The 24717-nt window shown below is 41.6% G+C and overlaps 1 protein-coding gene across 1 annotated transcript in view; it reads right to left on the reverse strand.

Moving 5' to 3' along the window:
* The window catches only part of LOC308280323 (protein NLRC3-like), a gene marked incomplete at its 3' end in the record, with an annotated part of 26769 nt that extends 3086 nt beyond the window's left edge, over positions 1–23683 (reverse strand). The window contains exons 1-5 of the mRNA XM_080720585.1: positions 23632–23683; positions 23146–23202; positions 19358–21239; positions 18510–18683; positions 13540–13586 (exon numbers count right to left, since the gene is read on the reverse strand). Coding sequence (XP_080576711.1) covers positions 13540–13586; positions 18510–18683; positions 19358–21239; positions 23146–23202; positions 23632–23674 — 2203 coding nt within the window. The 5' untranslated portion in view covers positions 23675–23683. The remainder of the gene's footprint in view (positions 1–13539; positions 13587–18509; positions 18684–19357; positions 21240–23145; positions 23203–23631) is intronic.
* Positions 23684–24717: the final 1034 nt, after the last annotated feature.

The following is a 24717-nucleotide window of genomic DNA, read 5'->3' on the forward strand; positions in this document are numbered from 1 at the left end:
ACCCTATACCCCTATAACCCTATAACCCTAACCCTAACCCTATACCCCTATAACCCTATAACCCTAACCCTATACCCCTATAACCCTAACCCTATAACCCTATAACCCTATAACCCTATACCCTAACCCTATAACCCAATAACCCTATAACCCTATAACCCTATACCCTATACCCTAACCCTATAACCATATAACCCTATAACCCTAACCCTATACCCATATAACCCTAACCCTATAACCCTATAACCCTATAACCCTATACCCTAACCCTATAACCCTATAACCCTATAACCCTATACCCTAACCATATAACCCTATAACCCTATAACCCTATAACCCTATACCCTAACCCTATAACCCTATAACCCTAACCCTATACCCCTATAACCCTATAACCCTAACCCTAACCCTATACCCCTATAACCCTATAACCCTAACCCTATACCCCTATAACCCTATAACCCTATAACCCTATACCCTAACCCTATAACCCTATAACCCTATACCCTAACCCTATAACCCTATAACCCTATAACCCTATACCCTAACCCTATAACCCTTAACCTAACCCTATAACCCTATAACCCCAACCCTATAACCCTATAACCCCAACCCTATAACCCTATAACCCTATAACCCAAACCCTATAACCCTATAACCCTATAACCCCATAACCCCAACCCTATAACCCTAACCCTATAATAGCGGGGCAGCTAAGGAGAACAATACTTCAGTTGTGGAAAGAAGCACCAAAATTTGACAGAGTGTACCTCTTGGGTCATTCTTTAGAAAAATCACATTAGACACTTAATTTTCAAAATGTCCGCCAGTTTTAAAGATGGCCGCCTTTTCGGATATGTTTTACAGTACGCCAGCCAGTTAATATTGAATTTTCATAATATTAGAGTTGTTTTGTAGGTTTTAAAACATCCTGAGTTCATTTATTACACTTTTAAAGCAGCTAGAATAACCTTTCTGACTTTTGGTGGGGTCTTTCCTCACCTGGGACCCCCCAGACAGACCCCTGAGCCTATTTAAGTAATCGCTCTGCTCCTGCTCCAGAACAATGTTAAATTAGATCTGAATAAATATGCTCTGAAATCAAAAATGACTAGCAGCAAATAACAGGGGTCTTCCATGGGGGTCTGGGACCCCTGGGGGGTCCTCAGAGCTACTACAGGGGGCCTGCCAAATCTCGATGAGATCTTTTTTTTTTTTTCATTTGAAATTTTGAATGTTTTTATGTATCCTGGTTTTATGTATTGTACTTTGATAGTATTCTCAGTATTATTTATAATGTTTTTGTTAAACAGTTATGGTTGGCAGCTGTTACTGCAGGGATTGCAATAGTGAAGGAATTGCAACTATTCACTTTTGGCGCGCAGAACAACATTTCCTTTTTTGCACACACACACACACACACACACACACACACACACACACACACACACACACACACACACACACACACACACACACACACACACACACCTCTTTGTTATTGTTACCCCAAAACCCTCACCTTATCCTCTTATAGAGCCCATGGTCAATTACGCCTAAAGAGATTCACTACAATACAGTGATTTCAGACATGCAGGATATATTCGTCTTCATCAACATCATCTTCAGTGTCCAACCTAATAGTTTTGACACAGTCTCCACCATAGCATAGAGCAGGGTTCCCCAATTAGTTTTACCCAAGGGCAGAATTATGTCTAGGGTACCAAGCCGAGGGCCACAACATTGCAGGGTGCGATGGCTGTGATCCTGCTACTCCAGCGACATTTCAAATATACTAGCGTTGTTGCTGCTCTTAAGCCACCATTATTATAATTATTATGACAAATGCACTCCTTAAAGTTGAAACAAAATAAGTTAAGAACCAATTAACCAGTCTGCTTGAAAAGTATGCATCTGTACTGTATAACAGTAGCTAGTTGACAGTGCAGAGACATACAGTAATTGCCTTCCTTTGATCAATTAACGAGGGGCTGTCAACTACTTAATGGCATCAGCTGGACACAGACACACACGCACCTTCCCTCTGCAGTGCTCTGTCTGTCACATTTCTCTCCAAAAGCCCTTGAATATGATTGAAAATGATTAAGGATTACTGTGATTAAGGTAAGCTTACGTTTCATATCGCACTCACCATACCTGTAACTTTCACTGGTCCCCCAAAATATTTTTTTATTTTTTTTACTGGGGTTGGTGGGGACCGGACAGAACCCCCCGCGGGCCGCAAATGGCCGGCGGGCCGCCTATTGGGGAACCCAATAGGCGTACCGGAGGCAAGGACTTGATAAGGAATCTTGACATGTTTGCACTTCCTCAAAACCATGTCCCTTGATGAAGGTATCGTATCATGATGCCTACTTTGTCATACCTGACAAATTGCCCTGAGCTTCCACCAATTGAAGAAAATAGATGAAATTCAGAGAGTGGAGGGTATGTTCCAGTCAGGCTTCTTGCCCTCCCTGCTCCAAAGGCAGTACTTGAGCTCATCAAATGTGGCTGCAAAGCAGGTTACAAGGGACGGTGCAGATGCTCAAACAATAACCTGCCTTGCACTCCTCCCTCCCTGCAAATGCTATAGTGGAAACTGCCAACACTATTAGGGAGGACATGTATAGTAGTGAATTTCTTTGGGTACAATTGACCGTGAGCTAGAGGTCTTCATGGGTCCAATTTGAACTACCCGAACCCAAAAGGATCCGGGGGAAATGGACCCGGACCCATATGGCCCCGTCTATCATTTGGAATTTGAGAACCGTTACCCGAGCAGCCCCGAGACATGATGGATCCGATCCGAACGCCCCCGCCTGTTATTAGAAAACTTAGATCCGATACCCGAGCAGAACGAGAGATCCGAGACCCGAACCTGTGGCCCCGAAATGAAAGAATGCCAACGTTATTATATTAAGAGTTGTATCAGACATATGTCTTACCTAACGACGTCGCCATGGTTGCAGCTGTTGCTGTCAGCGGCGCTGTATAGCTCCTTTCGGAACCCCTCACTCCACTGCTACGCAGCTCCGAGATGGGGTTCCTACTGGCCGGCTGCCGAAATCTTGTTGTTGGATCCACGATCCGCTGTTAGCGATCACTTCTTACCTTTGATGAACACTCTATCCAAAAAGTGACGGGCCTCTGTGAAAGTATAATCGTTTTACTTCTTTAGCGTGGAACAATCTCGAAGCACTGGGGTGAAATGAAGACTTTATATCGCTCAAAAGGTCAGCCGGTTCTGTGTTTTCCCCGTTGTGTAACTTGTGTATATACCACGTGACCAGGGGAGGCAGTAAATGTTTTCCTATGCGGCCGCAACTTCCGGAATGTCTAAAAACACAGAACCGGCTGACCTTTTGAGCGATATAAAGTCTTCATTTCACCCCAGTACTTCGAGATTGTTCCACGCTAAAGAAGTAAAACGATTATACTTTCACAGAGGCCCGTCACTTTTTGGATAGAGTGTTCATCAAAGGTAAGAAGTGATCGCTAAGGGCGGATCGTGGATCCAACAACAAGATTTCGGCAGCCGACCAGTAGGAACCCCATCTCGGAGCTGCGTAGCAGTGGAGTGAGGGGTTCCGAAAGGAGCTAGGCGCTGTAGTGCCTCTCGTCAAAAAATTATCTTTTCCCAGACCAGTAAGTCAATGCGGACAGTTTGTAAATACAAATAAATCCATGTTTTTATTCCTTCTTCTTTGGCTTCCTTCTTCTAGTTCATTATATCTTTCTGCTTTGAGTGTCCATTTTGCTCTGCAGAGCATGACAACACGCAATGACAACTCCATTGTAAACCATTAACCAAAACGTTATGTTAATATAAACAATCTTTGATAATAATAACAATCCAACTGATAATGTTGTTGTGACTGAGTGAGTTCTAAACTTCTCTCACAACCAATGCATCAGATTACATGCTGCATCTTTAGTGCCATCGTGTGGCGTTATCTATTTGGTGCAGTTGTTGCGTTCTCTTTCATTCAATCTCGGCCTGACTCGGCTCCACTCGGGTAACAAGAACCGGCGACTTCACCATCAGATACCCGGGAACCGGGGCAAACGGCCCCGGCCCCGGCCCCGGCCCCGGCCCCGGCCCGCCCCGCGGTAAATGCTCGGAAATGGCCCCGTTACCCGGCTCGGGGCGGGTCGGATCTCGGGCAGGTCCGAAGACCTCTACCGTGAGCTCTTTAAGAGCATAGGGTGTGGGTTTTGGGGTGATGATAACAAAGAGGTGTGTGTGTGTGTGTTGTGTTGTCAGTGTGAGTGTAGAGCAATAAATGGACATGTTAGTCTGCGCGCCCAAAGTGAGAAGTTGCAATACCATAATTCTTGCAATCCCTGCAGGAACAGCTGTGAACCTGTCTGTCTAACACAAAACAATTATAAATAATACTGAGAATACTAATAAAAACTGTTTCAAATGTAAAAAAAAGAAAAGTCCCCATCAAGATTCGGCAGGCCCCCTGTAGTAACTCTGAGGACCCCTGGGTCCCGGACGCCCCGTGGAAGACCCCTGGTATTTGCTACTACTCATTTTTGCTTTCAGAGCCCAGTTACAACAACTTTTATGCTTCAGTTATGATCTAATTTAACATTGCTCTTGAGCAGGAGCAGAGCGATTACTGAAATAGGCTCAGGGGTCTGTTTGGGGGGTCCCAGGTGAGGAAAGACCCCAACCAAAAGTCAGAAAGGATATTCTGGCTGCTTTAAAAGTGTAATAAATGAACTCAGGATGTTTTAAAACATACAAAACAACTCTAATATTATGAAAATTATGAATTATTATGAAAAAGAGGCAGCCATCTTGGAAACATGGCAGCCATTTTGATTTTTCAGTGTCTAACGTGTTTTATCATAGGAACAACCCCTAAGGAGTACTTGTGAAAAGTTTTAGGTTTCTTTCCACTTGTGAAGTATTTTAGTACAAAAATGCATTTATCTGCCCCGCTATAACCATAACCCTATAACCTAACAATAACCCTATAACCCTAACCCTAAACCTAACCCTAACCCTATAACCCTAACCCTATAACCCTATAACCCTATAACCCTATAACCCTATAACCCTAACCCTAACCCTAAAACCCTATAACCCTATAACCCTAACCCTATAACCCTATAACCCTAACCCTATAACCATAACCCTATAACCCTAACCCTAACCCCATAACCCTAACCCTAACCCTAATCACAACCATAACCATAACCATAACCATAACCATAACCATAACCCTGTGAGTGAGTGTGTGTGTGTGTGTGTGTGTGTGTGTGTGTGTGTGTGTGTGTGTGTGTGTGTGTGTGTGTGTGTGTGTGTGTGTGTGTGTGTGTGTGTGTGTGTGTGTTTAAGGCAGAATAAAATCGTAAACAGAAAACAGGAAAGATACCTCTTAGGAGTGGACAAACCCAAGGCTAGAACCATGTATCTTTTACCAAAAATACATAAAGATCCAGCCAGTTGGACAATTCCCTACGAAATTCCAACAGGGCGTCCGATTATCTCAGATTGCGGATCTGAGACTTACGGTACGGCTGAATTCATAGAATATCACCTTAACCCCTTATCCATAAGACACAAGAGCTATATTAAGGATTCTTATCATTTTGTGGAAATAATAAAGAACATTGTCATTCCAAAGAATGCGATATTATTTTCGATAGATATTGACAGTCTATACACAAAAATTGACACAAACGCAGGGCTACAAGCCATCAAGGACATATTGCGGAAATACCCGGACAGAAGGCGACCAGACAAAGATCATGGAAAAAAATGTAACAAAAAATGATTTCCAATTTAATGGCAGGAGGTTTCTCCAAATCAGTGGAACAGCAATGGGCAAACGGTTTGCCCCCTCACTGGCCAACATCTACATGGCATCCTGGGAGGAATCAGTAATGGAAAGATGTCCACTCAAACCATCACATTATTACAGATACCTGGATGACATATGGGGCACGTGGGAATACACCATGGAGGAATTCCAGGATTTTATTACAATCCTAAACACACATCACAGAACAATAACAGTCAGATATGTCACAGACATGACACAAATTGTTTTTTTGGACATCACTACATACACGGGTAAAAATTTTGACACAACCGGAAAACTTGACCTGAAAGTATTCTTCAAAGCTACGGATACACACGCTTTATTGTGGGCTCGCCTATAAGGCGAGCACACTTTAGATATTGTCATTGTGGGCTCGCCTATAAGGCGAGCACACTTTAGATATTGTCATTATTTATCTATCAGTCAGTCAGACAGTAGACGGGAACTTCGGTTCCTTTCTACTCCTACATACTTAGTGAGAAAATGAAAATAAAAACATCAATGTGTTCAGTTTACAGTGGCGAAGTGCGCTATTATTTTTTATAGCAATCGGCCAAATGGTGGCGCTGCACGAAGCCTTCGAAAGTGCGAACTTTGAACAGGTATAGCTCATGCTGTGTTATACATACAGCCATGAAACCTGTATACACTTATGCGTCTCCTCATGCCGAACAACTTTTACCCTCTAACTTTTGACCTCTGACCTTTAGGTCTCCCACAATTCGGAATTATATGAAAAACAGTAAAAATCTATCTCCTCCTGGGATTTTCGCATCAAGTGCACAAAACTTTTTTCACATGAACTTTGGACCAATACGGTCAGATTGATCAACCAGATTTTTTTTAAAGTGAAATATAATTTTTTAATAATTCAATCAATATTGCGGTTTTATGCAAATTATTCTTCGGCCTCTAAATCATACATGCAAAGTTACACGTTCATGGCATTTGGCAAAGATGTGGAGGGTTAGTCAAAGTATCACTGAAACCAATTTTATTCCAATCGGCCAAAGGGGGGCGCTATACGAAGCGTTTGAAAATTCAAACTTCAAACGGGCATAAGTCATGACTCGTTTCGTTTGAAGACATGCAACTTGTTACACGCGTGCTTTGACTCAAGCGGAAGACATCTGTGTCGTTGTTAAGTAAGCTCCGCCCTTCAATTTTCCGCCATATTGAGCAGTTTGTAAAACACGTAAACCCGCTTTTATTCTGGAATTTTCGCTCCACGTGCACAAAACTTTTTTTACATGAACTTTGGACCGATATCTAAAGATCTGTCAGATCGGATTTCTTTAAAATTGAAACATGCTTTTTTAAATAAATTCAATGAATATTGCAGTTTTATGCAAATTATTCTTCTGCCTCTAAATCATACATGCAAAGTAACATGTTCATGGCATTTGGCAAAGATGTAGAGTGTTAGTCCAAATATCACTAAAACCAATCTTACCCCAATTGGCCAAAGGGGGGCGCTATATCATTTTGAGCAGTTTGTGAAACGCTTAAACCCGTTAGGATTTTTTTTTGCAATTTGCATGAAACATTCTACACACAATCTAAGGACCTTTATCTAATATGCCTATGAAGTGCACACACACACAAAAAAATAATAATAATGAATATAGCTGCAAGCAGCGATAAAGTGGCCAAAGCCAAAAACACCTCAAATCATGAACACAGCCTGCAATGTGCGTGAAATCTTGCAAGCACATTCCCAATAGGTCAAGGAACAGATACCACCCTTCTTACATTGGCCTGTTATAGCGCCACCAGCGGGTCAACTTTTGCACAACACATTTTTGGAACAAAATGGACCAATCTTTGACGTCAGTAACGTCAAAGAGAGCACTGCCTGCGATCTTGACATTTTGTACTTTTATAGCCATTGTTTTCTGGCTTGAAGCGAGCCCACAATTGTTTCGAAGGAACAATATTTTTCTAGTGACAATATCTAACCGTCATATCAAGTTCTCCTCAAAACTTCGGTTCCTTTCTACTCCTACATACTTAGACAGAAAATGAAAATAAAAACATCAATGTGTTCAGCTTACAGTGGCGAAGTGTGCTATTATTTATTATAGCAATCGGCCAAATGGTGGCGCTGTAGGAAGCCTTCGAAAGTGCGATCTTTGAACAGGTATAGCTCATGCTGTGTTATACGTACAGCCATGAAACCTGTATACACTTATGCGTCTCCTCATGCCGAACAACTTTTACCCTCTAACTTTTGACCTCTGACCTTTAGGTCTCCCACAATTTGGAATTATATGATAAACAGTAAAAATCTATCTCCTCCTGGGATTTTTGCGCTAAGCGCACAAAACTTTTTTCAGATGAACTTTGGACCAATACGGTCAGATTGATCAACCAGATTTTTTTTAAAGTGAAACATTATTTTTTAATAATTCACTCAATATTGCAGTTTTATGCCAATAATTATTTTGCCTCTAAATCATACATACAAAGTCACACGTTCATGGCATTTGGCAAAGATGTAGAGGGTTAGTCAAAATATCACTGAAACCAATCTTATTCCAATTGGCCAAAGGGGGGCGCTATACGAAGCATTTGAAAATTCAAACTTCAAACGGGCATAAGTCATGACTCGTTTCGTTTGAAGACATGCAACTTGTTACACGCGTGCTTTGACTCAAGCGGAAGACATCTGTGTCGTTGTTAAGTAAGCTCCGCCCTTCAATCTTCCGCCATTTTGAGCAGTTTGTAAAACATGTAAACCCGCTTTTATTCTGGAATTTTTGCGTCACGTGCACAAAACTTTTTTTATGTGAACTTTGGACCAATATCTAAAGATCTGTCAGATCGGATTTCTTTAACATTGAAACATGCTTTTTTAAATAATTCAAACAATATTGCATTCTTATGCAAATTATTCTTCTGCCTCTAAAACATACATGCAAAGTCACATTTTCATGACAAAATAGTGTAGAGGGTTAGTTCAAATATCACTGAAACCAATCTTACCCCAAATGGCCAAAGGGGGGCGCTATATAATTTTGAGCAGTTTATAAAACGCTTAAACCCGTTTTTATTCTAGGATTTTTTTTGCAATTTGCATGAAACATTCTACACGCAATCTAAGGACCTTTATCTAACATGCCTATGAAGTGCACACAAAAAATATATAAAATAATAATAATAAATATAGCTGCAAGCAGCGATAAAGTGTCCAAAGCCAAAAACACCTCAAATCATGAACACAGCCTGGGATGTGCGTGAAATCTTGCAAGCACATTCCCAATAGGTCAAAGAACAGATACCAACCTTCTCACATTGGCCTGTTATAGCGCCACCAGCGGGTCAACTTTTGCATAACACATTTTTGGAACAAAATGGACAAACTTTGATGTCAGTAACGTCAAAGAGAGCACTGCCTCCGATCTTGACATTTTGTGCTTTTATAGCCATTGTTTTCTGGCTTGAAGCGAGCCCACAATTGTTTCGAAGGAACAATATTTTTCTAGTTATTTATCTATCAGTCAGTCAGTCAGTCAGTCAGACAGTAGACGGGAACTTCGGTTCCTTTCTACTCCTACATACTTAGTGAGAAAATGAAAATAAAAACATCAATGTGTTCAGCTTACAGTGGCGACGTGTGCTATTACTTTTTACAGCAATCGGCCAAATGGTGGCGCTGTAGGAAGCCTTCGAAAGTGCGAACTTTGAACAGGTATAGCTCATGCTGTGTTATACATACAGCCATGAAACCTGTATACACGTATGCGTCTCCTCATGCCGAACAACTTTTACCCTCTAACTTTTGACCTCTGACCTTTAGGTCTCCCACAATTCGGAATTATATGAAAAACAGTAAAAATCTATCTCCTCCTGGGATTTTCGCGTCAAGTGCACAAAACTTTTTACACATGAACTTTGAACCTATATCTACACAGGCTATGTGGTGAGAAGTTTGTACGTTAAATAATGATTTTTTAATAATTCAATATATATTGCGGTTTTATGCAAATTATTCATCGGCCTCTAAATCATACATGCAAAGTTACACGTTCATGGCATTTGGCAAAGATGTGGAGGGTTAGTCAAAGTATCACTGAAACCAATTTTATTCCAATCGGCCAAAGGGGGGCGCTATACGAAGCGTCTGAAAATTCAAACTTCAAACGGGCATAAGTCATGACTCGTTTCGTTTGAAGACATGCAACTTGTTACACGCGTGCTTTGACTCAAGCGGAAGACATCTGTGTCGTTGTTAAGTAAGCTCCGCCCTTCGATTTTCCGCCACTTTGAGCAGTTTGTAAAACGCGTAAACCCGCTTTTATTCTGGAATTTTCGCGTCACGTGCACAAAACTTTTTTTACGTGAACTTTGGACCGATATCTAAAGATCTGTCAGATCGGATTTCTTTAACATTGAAACATGCTTTTTTAAATAATTCAAACAATATTGCATTTTTATGCAAATTATTCTTCTGCCTCTAAAACATACAAGCAAAGTCACATTTTCATGACAAAATAGTGTAGAGGGTTAGTTCAAATATCACTGAAACCAATCTTACCCCAAATGGCCAAAGGGGGGCGCTATATAATTTTGAGCAGTTTGTAAAACGCTTAAACCCGTTTTTATTCTAGGATTTTTTTTTGCAATTTGCATGAAACATTCTACACGCAATCTAAGGACCTTTATCTAACATGCCTATGAAGTGCACACAAAAAAATTATAAAATAATAATAATAAATATAGCTGCAAGCAGCAATAAAGTGTCCAAAGCCAAAAACACCTCAAATCATGAACACAGCCTGGGATGTGCGTGAAATCTTGCAAGCACATTCCCAATAGGTCAAGGAACAGATACCAACCTTCTCACATTGGCCTGTTATAGCGCCACCAGCGGGTCAACTTTTGCACAACACATTTTTGGAACAAAATGGACCAATCTTTGACGTCAGTAACGTCAAAGAGAGCACTGCCTGCGATCTTGACATTTTGTGCTTTTATAGCCATTGTTTTCTGGCTTGAAGCGAGCCCACAATTGTTTCGAAGGAACAATATTTTTCTAGTTACATAAGAGCTCGTTCCACCCACCACACTGCTTTTCAGGAATAGTCAAGTCACAGCTACTGCGCTTTAAACGGATTTGTACCCCAAAAAAAAGACTTTGAAACAGCATGTAAAATTATTTTCAAAGCCCTAAGGGAACGAGGCTACACAAGAACTTACCTAAGAAAGGCCTACAGCACCTTTGAGGAGGTCAAAATCAGAGACCAGAGACCCCTTTTAGCCTTAGTAACAACTTATTCCAGCCAAAGCATTTGGCCAACAAACGCCTAAAAAGCTACTTTGAAAATAGGCAGAACAATCTACTACAGGATTACAAGATAATCTCAGCCTATCGCAAAAATAAAAATTTAAAGGACTACCTGGTCCGTAGTAACTTGAAACAAAGTAACAGGGCTACAAAACCAACTCCAAGTTATTTTAGCCCACAGAAACAAATTATAAATAGAGCAAACAGAAATGTAGTTGGAATTAAACAAATTATACCCTACAACACACACACAATGTGATATACCTTATCACTTGTGACATTTGCAAACTACAGTATATTGGAGAAACGGGAAACTCCATAGCATGCAGGCTTAACCAGCATCGCTATAATATTAATAACCATAAAGAAACACATTTACTGATTGTAAAACACTATTTAACACATGGGATCCAAGCCCTTAAGGTGTGTGGTCTAGAACACAACAGAAACTGGACTGTTGGAGAGAGGAAATTCCAAGAACAGGAATGGATTAGAAGACTAGATACTAGATACCCAGGAGGGCTAAATCTATAAAAGTTAAACACTCTACCTACACAATCCCTAACACAAAGGCCCCCAATGCCTTTGTGATTAAACAACAATGAGCCTACTTGGCCTTTGTCATGCCTAGGGAGTGGGTGCCACAACACACCCTAACCATAACAATGACCCAAGTGATGGACCATTATCACACCTGGTCTGGAATCCTTTGTTATGCCTAAAACAAAGGACTTGGGGATTAACACAAACTCAAAAAATGGAGATTTGAATAAACATTACAAGCCTTGTCATACTTAAGTAAGTGGTCCTGACTGTCATACAACAGTCAGGACTACTTAATCTCCAAGGAGACCTTTTGAAACCTATTGAAATGTAAAATGAATAGAATGAGAATTATCATGGCATTTATCGATTGCATCCACCACGGCTTCGTAACTCGCACGGCGCTACGCCGGCCACGGCCGGCGGCCCTGGCCCGCTCTAAGGTCCGCTGGCCTTCGCGCCGCTTGCAATGTCATGGACAATAACTGTGACATCTATTATTGGTGAGAATAGGCTAAAATGTTTTGGAATCTTTCTTAGTTTCAAAGAATGGCGCGTGCAATCATTCTCTCGGGACTGGGTACATTAGGGAACCACAAACAGTGTTTCTTGATGTGACAATCCCGATTGAACTCAAAACCCTCTACCTAAACCTATAACCCTAATCATAGCCCTAACAGTCTCACACATAAAACCCACAGGACATAAACTACAAGATGACCTGTATGATTTTATGAACTAGGGGAACCAACCCAATCTAAAATTGCAACATTCTTTCTTTTTAAAAAACAAGATGGCGAAAGCACTATTCTCTATACTGCATACGACATTGACTTTGCCTAGGACAATATATTGAAGTCTCACTCCCTAACCTAACCCTAACCCTGTGTGTGTGCGTGTGTGTGCGTGTGTGTGTGTGTGTGTGTGTGTGTGTGTGTGTGCGTGCGTGCGTGTGTGTGTGGTGACAGAATACATAACTGTGTTACAAGGTGGAGAAAGACCATGTGACCTACTGTAACATAATGATATTCTTTGGGCGTGTCATCACATCTCCATACCGTCCGAAACCGAACTTTTCTTCAGAGAGTTCCGACTTTCCTACGTGCAGCTTTCTGAACTCTAATTCTGGGTAGTGCTTTTCAGAAGTTGCTTATGACGTCATTTTCTAGTTGAAACAGACCTTTCTGAGTGTATGGACAGGCCTTTAACCACTTTCATTGTCACTTTTGTATTGCAAAATAGCCGATCTACAAGCTCACAACGTGACCCATCGAGTTGTGAGCTTGTAGATCTGGTAAATAGTTAACTATATGAGGCGTCTTACTAGTATGTACAATAACTATTAACACAATTACTGCCTTTTAATCTGAAGGGATGCTTGGTGCCTTGGTGCCGCGCCGTTTCCTCAACTAGGCCGCCGCTATTATTTTGAAGTGCCGGAAGGGGGTTGTTTTTGTTTTTTTGGATTATCACTTGACGGCAACGATTACGTCATCTAGTCACATGACAGTGTGAGTCCAGAAGAGAATCATGGCTGCGCCCAGCCGAGTGTATTTGTGTACATTATACAGGCCATGTATAATGTACAATGTCTCTTTTGGAGTAAATGAAGTCTCATCAACCTCTTCACCAAAACATTTTCAGCGTATGTTCCTCCCAGAATAGGAATATTATTAAAACCCACATCAACTTTTGCTTCATAGAGAAGTTACATTAATTAAAGTAATTAAAGACCTATTTGTTCATTTAATTACTGATGATTATGATCATCTAATCTTCATTCACAGTAGGATGTTAATGAGTGAATGTCACATCATGCTGTTTGTGCTGCTTTGATTTCATGAATAAAACAGAATAAACACTTACACTTCCTCAGACCTGGTTTCAGCATCTCCTCTCCACCGTGGTCCACACTGTGGGAGGAAGAGAGACAAAGTCAGGCCTTCATAGTCTATAGCTGAGGTTCTAAAACATGTTTGTCTCAGGTCACCCTGTAAACAACTTCATCCATAACCCATTTAGACTGGGAACGTATTATTACACATTATTTTCTGCTTTAACTATTGAAAAATAGCAGATATACAAGCTCACAGCGCGGCACCAGGTGCCCCGCTGCGAGCTTGTAGATCTGCTATTTTTGAAAATTTGTGCAAGTCTTTGAATATTTGAAATCCTATGTTGTTGTTTTTTTGAAAAACCTATGTTTCTATGTCAGTGGTGCTCAAACCTTTTCATGTGAAGGACCCCAAAATGTATTTGGTCACGGACCCCCATCTAAAAATATTCAGTTCCAGGGACCCCCAGAAGCAACATTTACAAATGTTCGCTTAAAAATACATACAAGATTTGCACACATTTTCACAACTTTTCAAAAACTTTAGCTATTTTTCAATAGCTAAAGTATAAAATAATGAAGGCCCCTCCACCTTGGGCCCTGGTAATTCAGTCCCACTGAGTTACATTATTTTCTCAAATACATGTGACCCTTTACAGTCTGTCAGTCAGCACAGACATGGTAGGCATCAACCATGTTGTGATGGAGTGGAGTCTCTTCACATTTAGAACCAGAATTCATATTAATGTTTAGAATTGATGAAAGGGACTCTTCAAACTGTCTAGGGCACAGAACAGTTGAAAAGCCCTGCTATACAGCATCAGAGTATGATTTCCCTCCTCTAAGCCATTGGCACTGAGTGGCAGCGTGTCTTTCCCTACCTGAGAGTCTTCAATCCCCAGCCTGGATCCTCCACTCCAGCAGAGAGATGCTCCACACAGTCTCCCAAGTGATTATAGCTCAAATCAAGCTCTTTCAGGTGGGAGGGGTTGGATATCAGAGCTGAGACCAGAGCAGAACAGCCTTCTTCTGAGACCATACATCCTGACAACCTAAACACGCACGCACGCACGCACGCACACACACACACACACACACACACACACACACACACACACACACACACACACACACACACACACACACACACACACGTAACAGGGTTGTTATTATGTGTGAAGCCTGTCAAAATTAATTTAGTTCAAGTTTCACTTTGTCATTTCCTTTTTTGCATGAAAGGAAAATCGTACTCAGGACCAGCAATGTACAATAAATAACTATCAATAAATAAACATAAAATCCTGAACTTCAGTGAATTAACTCATTAAAAGTCTCAGAAATTAACGGATTAAAATATCCAGAGTGCCCCCCCCCCCCCCCCCCCGGCCCCATTCACTCCCGTTATCTTATTTTGAAGGCCAGAAGTCCAACTGAGCAGCATTTAATAAAAACAGTAGTGTCCTGCATTTATCAGAAGATAACATGGCAGCATGATATACTATATTAACAGTACAGCAAGGCAGAACTGTGAAAGTGCATTTATTGTGGCTTAAAGTTCTAACATCAGTTTTGGCTTTGATGGAGCGCAGCCTCTTGCTCGATTATGGGCCAGGTGAGTGGAGTCCTCTATGAGTGTCCTCAATGGGAGCGGGTCAACAGTTTATGGCAGGGTGAGAGGGGTCCCCTATGAGTGTGGTTGCTATAGGCAACACACTATTGTTCTAGGTCTGAGAACTTTTATACCAGCTATATCCAATCAGATTGTAGCTGTCCCAGCAATGGGGGGCTAGGTGATTTATTTATTTTATTGTTGTTTTTGCTGGGATTTGTTGGGTTTACTGAAAAATGTTGTTTTTAGCTGAAATTATGTATTTTCATGGGTGACTTGGTGTTGAGGCCATCTGGTGTCTAGTTAGTGCCATGGTATGGCACAGGTAATGGGTCACATGGTACTAATTAGGGGTATATAAAGGCCACCTGCCAAGGTTCAGGTAATCCAGAGAGAACAGAGACACACATGAGTTGTGTAGAGAGGAGCCCTGTCTCTACATGAGAAGGGTCTCTTAATATAAAGATATCAGAGCCAATGAGGGTCTCACAAAAGAAAGAAGAACGCAACTTAACTACTCCTAAAGTTCAGTGCAGAAGGCCACACGGTATGCCACTTTTATTGTATCTTGGTTCATTGTATCTTATTGGTTCACTGTTTGTAGAAGTTATTGTTTGGTTTTGTTCTATACATCATTGCATTGCTTTTATTGTATCTGGTTATTGCATTTGTTTGAGATTATGGAACTAGTTTGAATATATGGTTGTAATTCATTATGGTTAATTATGTATTTGTATGTTCTTTTGACAGTTTTTCACGTTGTCGTTTCATGGTGCAAAATAAAAGCCCTTGTACGATATCAGTTGGAGCGTCAGTTCATTCTGCCTGGAAGAAGCCTTTGGGAGCCGTTACACAGATAGAATTGGTAATGCTTTAAATGATCATCGTCAGTGCAACAACACTCTTAATTTCCCAGAATTGCACATTTCTAGTTACAATAGCTTTTATCTGGCTTTGTCTCCCTCCCTCTAATTAAATGTGAATCAATTAATCAAGGTAATCGCCACATGTATTCGGGAATACTGACCTGAGTGTCTCCAGCGTACAGTCTGGACTCCCCAGTCCAGCAGAGAGTTTTTTCACTCCTGAATCGGTCAAATCATTGTTACTGAGATCAATTTTCTTCAGACTAGAGGAGTTGGAGAGAACTGATGATAACTCCTCACAGCATCTCTCTGACAGGTTACTGCCACTCAGCCTGGAGAAACAAAAGTTTATGGTTTTAAAGAAACATGTAATTTGTAAATATTAATTTGTATCTTATATTATATTAACAACGCTATCATTGTTCTATCATTATGTTGTCATTCCTATTCCATAAAAGTCTTTGCAAGTCTATCTGTAAGCAAAATGAATTGTAAACATTGCTTCTGTTTTTTTTACAACTCTGTGTTTAGACACTGACTTGCACACACGTGCACACACACACACACACACACACACACACACACACACACACACACACACACACACACACACACACACACACACACACACACACAGTTTAGATTCGTTTATGTTTCACCAAGGTGTTTTGGACTGCCTTGGATATGTTGAACTAGTTTAAGAAGATTGCTGATTTAATGAACTTTATCTTAAGCTCTTTTGGGCATGTATGTTTATTGTTTATTGTTGTTTTTGCTGGGATTTGTTGGGTTTACTGAAAAATGTTGGTTTTAGCTGAAATTATGTATTTTCATGGGTGACTTGGTGTTGAGGCCATCTGGTGTCTAGTTAGTGCCATGGTATGGCACAGGTAATGGGTCACATGGTACTAATTAGGGGTATATAAAGGCCACCTGCCAAGGTTCAGGTAATCCAGAGAGAACAGAGACACACATGAGTTGTGTAGAGAGGAGCCCTGTCTCTACATGAGAAGGGTCTCTTAACCCATTTAGTGCTCCTGAAATTAACGGGTTAACATGTCCAGCGCGCCTCCCCCCGGTCCCATTCACTAGCGTTGTCTTATTTTGAAGGCCAGAAGTCCATAGCGTGAACACTTCCGGTCTGACGTCATCGCGTCATTCACAGGAAGCGATCGTGTTTACGTGGTGCCATGCTGGATCAGATCCGTGCTTTCCAACATGTGCTTTATAAGCGAGCAATCTGCCTCCATCTTCGCTTCTAAAGTGTAGTTTTGAGATAATGGACATTAAAGATGAGATCCCCCGTCCACCTCAATGTTATGGGATTACTATTTTGTGCCCGTGGAGCCGTGATGATGATGAATCAGCGACGGAGATGGACTCCGGAGCTTCCGCCATTGTACTCGGTAGGATACCCGCCGTTACAGTAATATATTACTTTTCACGAGTATACTCGGGATCGGCACCATGTACTTTTCGAGTACTTTTCCCGAGTATTCTCGGGATTGGCACTAAATCGGTTAATATAAAGATATCAGAGCCAATGAGGGTCTCACAAAAGAAAGAAGAACACAACTTAACTACTCCTAAAGTTCAGTGCAGAAGGCCACACGGTATGCCACTTTTATTGTATCTTGGTTCATTGTATCTTATTGGTTCACTGTTTGTAGAAGTTATTGTTTGGTTTTGTTCTATACATCATTACATTGCTTTTATTGTATCTGGTTATTGCATTTGTTTGAGATTATGGAACTAGTTTGAATATATGGTTGTAATTCATTATGGTTAATTATGTATTTGTATGTTCTTTTGACAGTTTTTCACGTTGTCGTTTCATGGTGCAAAATAAAAGCCCTTGTACGATATCAGTTGGAGCGTCAGTTCATTCTGCCTGGAAGAAGCCTTTGGGAGCCGTTACACAGATAGAATTGGTAATGCTTTAAATGATCATCGTCAGTGCAACAACACTCTTAATTTCCCAGAATTGCACATTTCTAGTTACAATAGCTTTTATCTGGCTTTGTCTGTCTCCCTCTAATTAAATGTGAATCAATTAATCAAGGTAATCGCCACATGTATTCGGGAATACTGACCTGAGTGTCTCCAGCGTACAGTCTGGACTCCCCAGTCCAGCAGAGAGTTTTTTCACTCCTGAATCGGTCAAATCATTGTTACTGAGATCAATTTCCTTCAAACTAGAGGAGTTGGAAGTGAGAACTGATGATAACTCCTCACAGCATGTCTCTGACAGGTTACAGCCACTCAGCCTGGAGAAACATTAGTGATAAAATAATGTGTTCATTAGTGATAATAAATAAAAAAAAACATTACCATGTTGTCTTTATTTTTTTTTCTGTAAAAGAAACATACAGTAGCATAATGTATCCAGTATCAGACTATGCCTCCACCTAATAAAACATAAAACATAAATGAATGTTGAACATGAATAATAAACAATCAAGTTAATCTCCACATGTATCTAAACCAGGATATGAATGGTGTTCTGTACATGTTCAGGAATACTGACCTGAGTGTCTCCAGCTTACAGTCTGGACTCCCCAGTCCAGCAGAGAGTTTTTTCACTCCAGAATCCGTCAAATCATTGTTACTGAGATCAATTTCCTTCAAATGAGAGGAGTTGGAAGTGAGAACTGATGATAACTCCTCACAGCATGTCTCTGACAGGTTACAGCCACTCAGCCTAGAGAAACAAAAGTTTATGGATGAAATCAATATTTGTGTTTTGTTTTAAAGAAACATGCAATTTGTAAATATTAATTTGTATCTTATATTATATTAACAATGCTATCATTGTTCTATCATTATGTTGTCATTCCTATTCCATAAAAGTCTTTGCAAGTCTATCTGTAAGCAAAATGAATTGTAAACGTTGCTTCTGTTTTTTTTACAACTCTGTGTTTAGACACTGAATTGCACACACGTGCTCACACACACACACACACACACACACACACACACACACACACACACACACACACACACACACACACACACACACACACACACACACACAGTTTAGATTCGTTTATGTTTCACCAAGGTGTTTTGGACTGCCTTGGATATGTTGAACTAGTTTAAGAAGATTGCTGATTTAATGAACTTTATCTTAAGCTCCTTTGGGCATGTCATTATAAATTATCAAAATTAAAAAAAAAACCATGTTAAACTATTTTTCTCAAAAATTGCGAAAATAACTTGTATACAAGCTCACATCACATGCTGTGAGCTGTAGATCTGCTATTTTCACTATTTGTCATATGAGGAATGTTGAACTGGTTTAATGCTTGAAGTATCTTTCCTATAACAGAACAATGATATAACATATTAAATGTATCCAGTTATCAGTGCACTTACACTGCTCTACTGGAGGCTTTGACCAGTGGCAGCAGCCCCAGGAGAGCCTTCTCTGAAGCTTGGTATTTCTTCAGGTCAAACACATCCAGATCCTTTCCTGATGACAGCAACATGGCAGCTATAGTTGACCACTGAGCAGGAGAGAGTTTCTCTGTGGAGAGACGTCCTGAACTGAGGGACTGTTGGATCTCCTCTTCTAGAGAATGATCATTGAGCTCATTCAGACAGTGGAACAGATTGATGCTTCTCTCTGGAGAGGGATTCTCCCTGATCTTCTTCTTGATGTACTTGACAGTTTTCTGATTGGTCTGTTCACTACTTCCTGTCTCTCCCAACAGAATGATGCTCTCTGGAGATGGATTCTCATTGACCTCGACTGTTTCCTGATTGGCCGGTGATCTACTTCCTGTCTGTCCCAACAGTCTTTGTAAGAGACTCTGATTGGTCTCCAATGAGAGGCCCAGCAGGAAACGGAGGAACAAGTCCCAGTGTCCATTTGGACTCTGTGAGGCCATGTCTACAGCACTCTGGTAGAGGTGTTTGATCTTAGATTTGCCTCTAAATAGCTTGGACCACTTGGAGGCTGACAGTAGGTTGACACCATCTTTGTTGAATGTGTGAAAGACATAAAGAGCAGCGAGAAACTCCTGAACACTCAGATGAACAAAGCAGAACACCTCTTCCTTGTACCACCCAGCCTTCACCTTTTTAAATGTCTGTGTGAACACTCCTGAGTACACAGCTGCATCTCCAATTTTAATGCCACACTCTGTCAGGTCTTCTTCATAGAAGATCAGGTTGCCTTTCTTCAACTGTTCAAAAGCCAGTTTTCCCAGAGACAGAATGGCACTTGTATTCTTCTCTGGATTCCAGTCAGCCGATGTCTGATCTTTGTCATGATGATACTTCACATTGGTCTGTTCAGAGTGAACATCCATGAAACGGAGGTACATCTCAGTCAGTGTGTTTGGCAGTGATATTTTCACCGCTTTTTTCAACATGTTCTCCAGAACTGAAGCAATGATCCAACAGAAGACTGGGATGTGACACATGATGTGGAGGCTTCGTGATGTCTTGATGTGTGAAATGACTGTTCTGGCCTGGTTCTCATCATCACTGAATCTCTTCATGAAGTATTGATCCTTTTGGTCATCAGTGAACCCTCTAACCTCTGTCATCCTGTCAACATAATCTCTAGGGATCAGAGTGGCTGCTGCAGGTCGTGTTGTTATCCAGATGCGAGCAGAGGGAAGCAGGTGACCACTGATAAGGTTTGCCAGTAACACATCCACTGATGTTGGCTTCGTTTCATCAGTCCAGATTTCCTGGAACTGTAGAGAAGACCGAAACTCATCTAGACCATCAAAGATGAACAGAACTTTGGAACTGTTGAAGCTGGAGATTCCTGCTTCCTTGATTTCACCAAAAAAGTGATGAATTAGTTCCACCAGGCTGAAATTCTTCTTCTCTTTCAACATCAAATTCAGCTCTCGGAAAGTGAATGGTAAAACAAAATGGAAAATGTTGTTGGCTTGGTCTTCTATCCAGTCCAGTGTGTATTTCTGAGTTAAGACTGTTTTGCCAATACCAGCCACTCCCTTTGTCATCACTGTTCTGATTGGTTTATCTTGTCCAGGTAAAGGCTTAAAGGTGTTTTCTAATTTGATTGGTGTTTCTAGTCCAGCTGGTTTCCTGGATGCTTTTTCAATCTGACTGACCTCATGTTCTTTATTGACCTGTCCACTGTCTCCCTCTGTGATGTAGAGCTCTGTGTAGATCTTATTCAGAAGTGTTTTTGGTCCTTCTTTTGTCCACTCCAACAAGCACTCAAACTTCTCCTTCAGAGTAGACTTGAGTTGTTGACACACAGGATCAGGAGTTTCTAAATGACCAAAGAACAGAGCATGTTATGGTAAACCTTGTGAGCTTGTAGACTTTTCACATCTTTTTTCATGATATATATAGATAGATAGATAGATAGATAGATAGATAGATAGATAGATACGGCCAGCAGCAGCCTGCAGGGATAGTACGAGACAGACAAAATGGCTGGGATTTTTGCAGCAGACAACCACAATTACAACCACAATATTACCGCTGACGGCGTTGCGCGCAGCAAATACCGAAGCGTTGAAACGGCACACCTGTAGACAATGAGAGCCCCAAGAACAGGAGCGGTTCTACCTTGTACACGAGCACATAGCCTACGTCCTTTATACAGTGCTACCCAGCAACGGCCAGAGAACTTGGCATACTGTATGCCTTGTGTGCCACACATCTCCTCCAACGAGCCATCACAGTGTCTCTCCATCATAACATAACAGCTGGGTTTCTCATAGTGATCCAGTAACACCAGTCCAGGGTGCCTAAGAACTTATTTTTTACAGATGAAATATCATGGTCGGCCTCTTCCACACTGAAATTAAAATTCTGTTTCTGTAGCCCTTCATACGCAGCCTGTGCATGGCCCATCCAGTCTGCCCATCGGGGGGGGGGGGGGGGGGGGGGGTTACAGAAGCATCTCTTGCAGGGTCGTTACACTACCCCCTCCTCACAGAAACGCGCCCCCGCGCTTCACTGCCCACGGCCGGTCCCTCACGTCCCTCCGCGGCTCCGCCCACTGACACCCATGTAACGTTTAGCAGACGGGGTGGGGAAGTTTGCCTCCAAACGGGAGATAAACCCTGGCCCCCCACTCAGCAGCAAGCAACCCGCAACGCGAGTTATGGTCGGATCTCTTGCAGGGTCATTACACTATGTGTGTGTGTGTGTGTGTGTGTGTGTGTGTGTGTGTGCGCGTGTGTGTGTGTGTGTGTGTGTGTGTGTGTGTGTGTGTGTTAACTTAACGCTTCCAGTGCCAGCCCCTAGAGGGCACCAAAGAATGCCAGGGTTTGTCCCATAGGCGAGCGCATTAGCATCCGGGGACTCACGTTGCAGTGACGCGCGTGCTCACGTTCGTGCACGTCATGGAAAGGTCCCGGATGAAAATGGCTACAGAATAGCTATTAGCATTTTGTCATTTAAAAGATCATTTTTAGGCGATTTCGCCGTAAATAAACCTCGCGCCACATCCCTAAAAACACAATCCAGAGATATGGGCCTCCAAGGATGTGGTTTTTCATTGGATTCGGCGGCGATTCGCGGCGCCGTTCGCGGCTAACGGCCGGCATGGCGGCCCCCGGATTTGGAACACTGGATTTTAAATTTAGGCTCAGGCTTCAGAAGGCCTCGGATCATTTTATTCATTTCATTAAAAAAGCCGAACATGTTCGGGATAGGCACACTGGACGTCGTTCCGGAAGCGGCGCTGAACATTTGGTGAACATTGGGGGGCTCAAAAATGTATTTTAAACCATTTTTAATGGAATATATCGTCGGACCATGTAAAATGGCTAGCTGGCTAGCGTAGGACGAGCCAGGACCACCCACGACTCTACAAGCAGCTCAGGGTAAGTCAATTAATAAAAAAGAAATTGTATTGGATTGAAATAAAGCCGAACATGTTCGGGATAGGCACAGAATGAGTTAAGTGTTTTGGAAAAATAAAGACACAATTTTGTGCCCAAAATAGTAATGGCAGTTTGAACTACGTAAGTGGTAATTATGACAGACTGTTTGCATGTGTTTATTGAACGATTATGAGATACGCAGCCCAGTCCTACGAAGAAGAATGTTGACCATTTGATATTTATTTGTTAGAAAGGAAGGGAGGGAGGGAGAGATAATGAATGAAAAGGAGTCAAAGTGAAACATATGATAATAAACAATGAGCAACATCCTGTACATACCATGCTCTGGTGGATCACTGTCTGGTGATGGAAAAACTCTTAGTGGATATTCTATGTCTATGACACACACACACACGCACGCGCACGCGCACACACACACACACACACACACACACACACACACACACACACACACACACACACACACACACACACACACTCTCTATTAATTCAGTCTACCTAGAATGTGAAAGTAATAGTATTACAATGGAATTTCACATTGCCTGACTATGAAAAAGTAAAGTAGGGCATTTTTTTAATAAGTGAAAAGATTATACTGTGTTCTGTTCCTGTTCCTGTCCCCCCCCCCCCCCCCCCCCCCCACCCCCCCCACACACACACAAAGCTACTGTCAGACTCCTAGACTGTAATTAATACCCACATTCATTAATTTCTCCAGCAGTATAATATACAGTATAGTACAGTACAGTAAAGGCGCTTTTGGCGTATCATCACCGTATAAATAAAGTTCTCAAACTCACTCACCTTCAAGATCACACTCACGCTTAGACTCTAGTGATGAAAACATCTTCCTGATACGATCTGAGATGAAATTCAAACACAGTGACAACATGACATGACATGACATGACATGACATGACATGACATGACATGACATCATGACATGACATCATGACATGACATCATAACTTGACATCATAACATGACATCATAACACGTGGAAATTTAGATTTGCACCACGTTGATAAATGAGGGCCAGTATCTCTAAAGTCATGTCATCAACATGGATCTGTCCCATTTCCTATATTCCCTCCTGATTGGCTACGATTGCCTTGTAAAGTTTGTGTATGCGACATGACGGTCGCTTATCTCCCGATTTGGGAGTCTTACTGGTTTTAAGAAGATAAGAGGCTGTATAAGACATAAACATACAAGTAATATGCCCTAAGGGCGAGAAGCAATTTCCTTCAACACACACACACACACACACACTCACACACACACACACACACACACACACACACACACACACACGCACATACGCACACACGCATGCACGCACACACAAGACTGCGTGTTCTACAACTGTGAGAGAATGGGCACAGCTGAGTGAGGTTAGAAGAGCGAAGCCACAGCCAATCAGCGACGTGCCACAGACCCATGTGACAGAGTGTTACACCAAATGTGTAACTTACAACTTTTTATGACCTGCCTTCATGGATGGAATGGGAGGGAGGAATTATGGGAGGGAGGAACTGAAGTTGGTAGGTAACAAAATGTTGTGTATTAACGTGACGGACTGACTGACGGACATGAGGTGGAAGTTTTGATAGTAACAACCTGTTGGTCGCAACAAACAATTGAGTGAATGAATTCCACATCTCTAAAGTATGGCATATTCCAGCATACATATTCCACATACAGCACACATACTGTATAGCATAACATTAAAGGCAGTGCAATGTCTGACCACCTAATGTTGTATGTTATGTGTAACTTAAAACCAGTAGAGAAACTTACTACGAAATATCACCCCCAGCACCAAACCAACTGCAAAGAGGAGAGCAAAGATAAGGCCTCCAACAATGGCTGCTGTGGGTGTAGATTCGG

Source organism: Nannobrachium achirus, assembly GCF_963921795.1.
Source record: "Nannobrachium achirus genome assembly, chromosome: 24".
NCBI lineage: Eukaryota > Metazoa > Chordata > Actinopteri > Myctophiformes > Myctophidae > Nannobrachium > Nannobrachium achirus.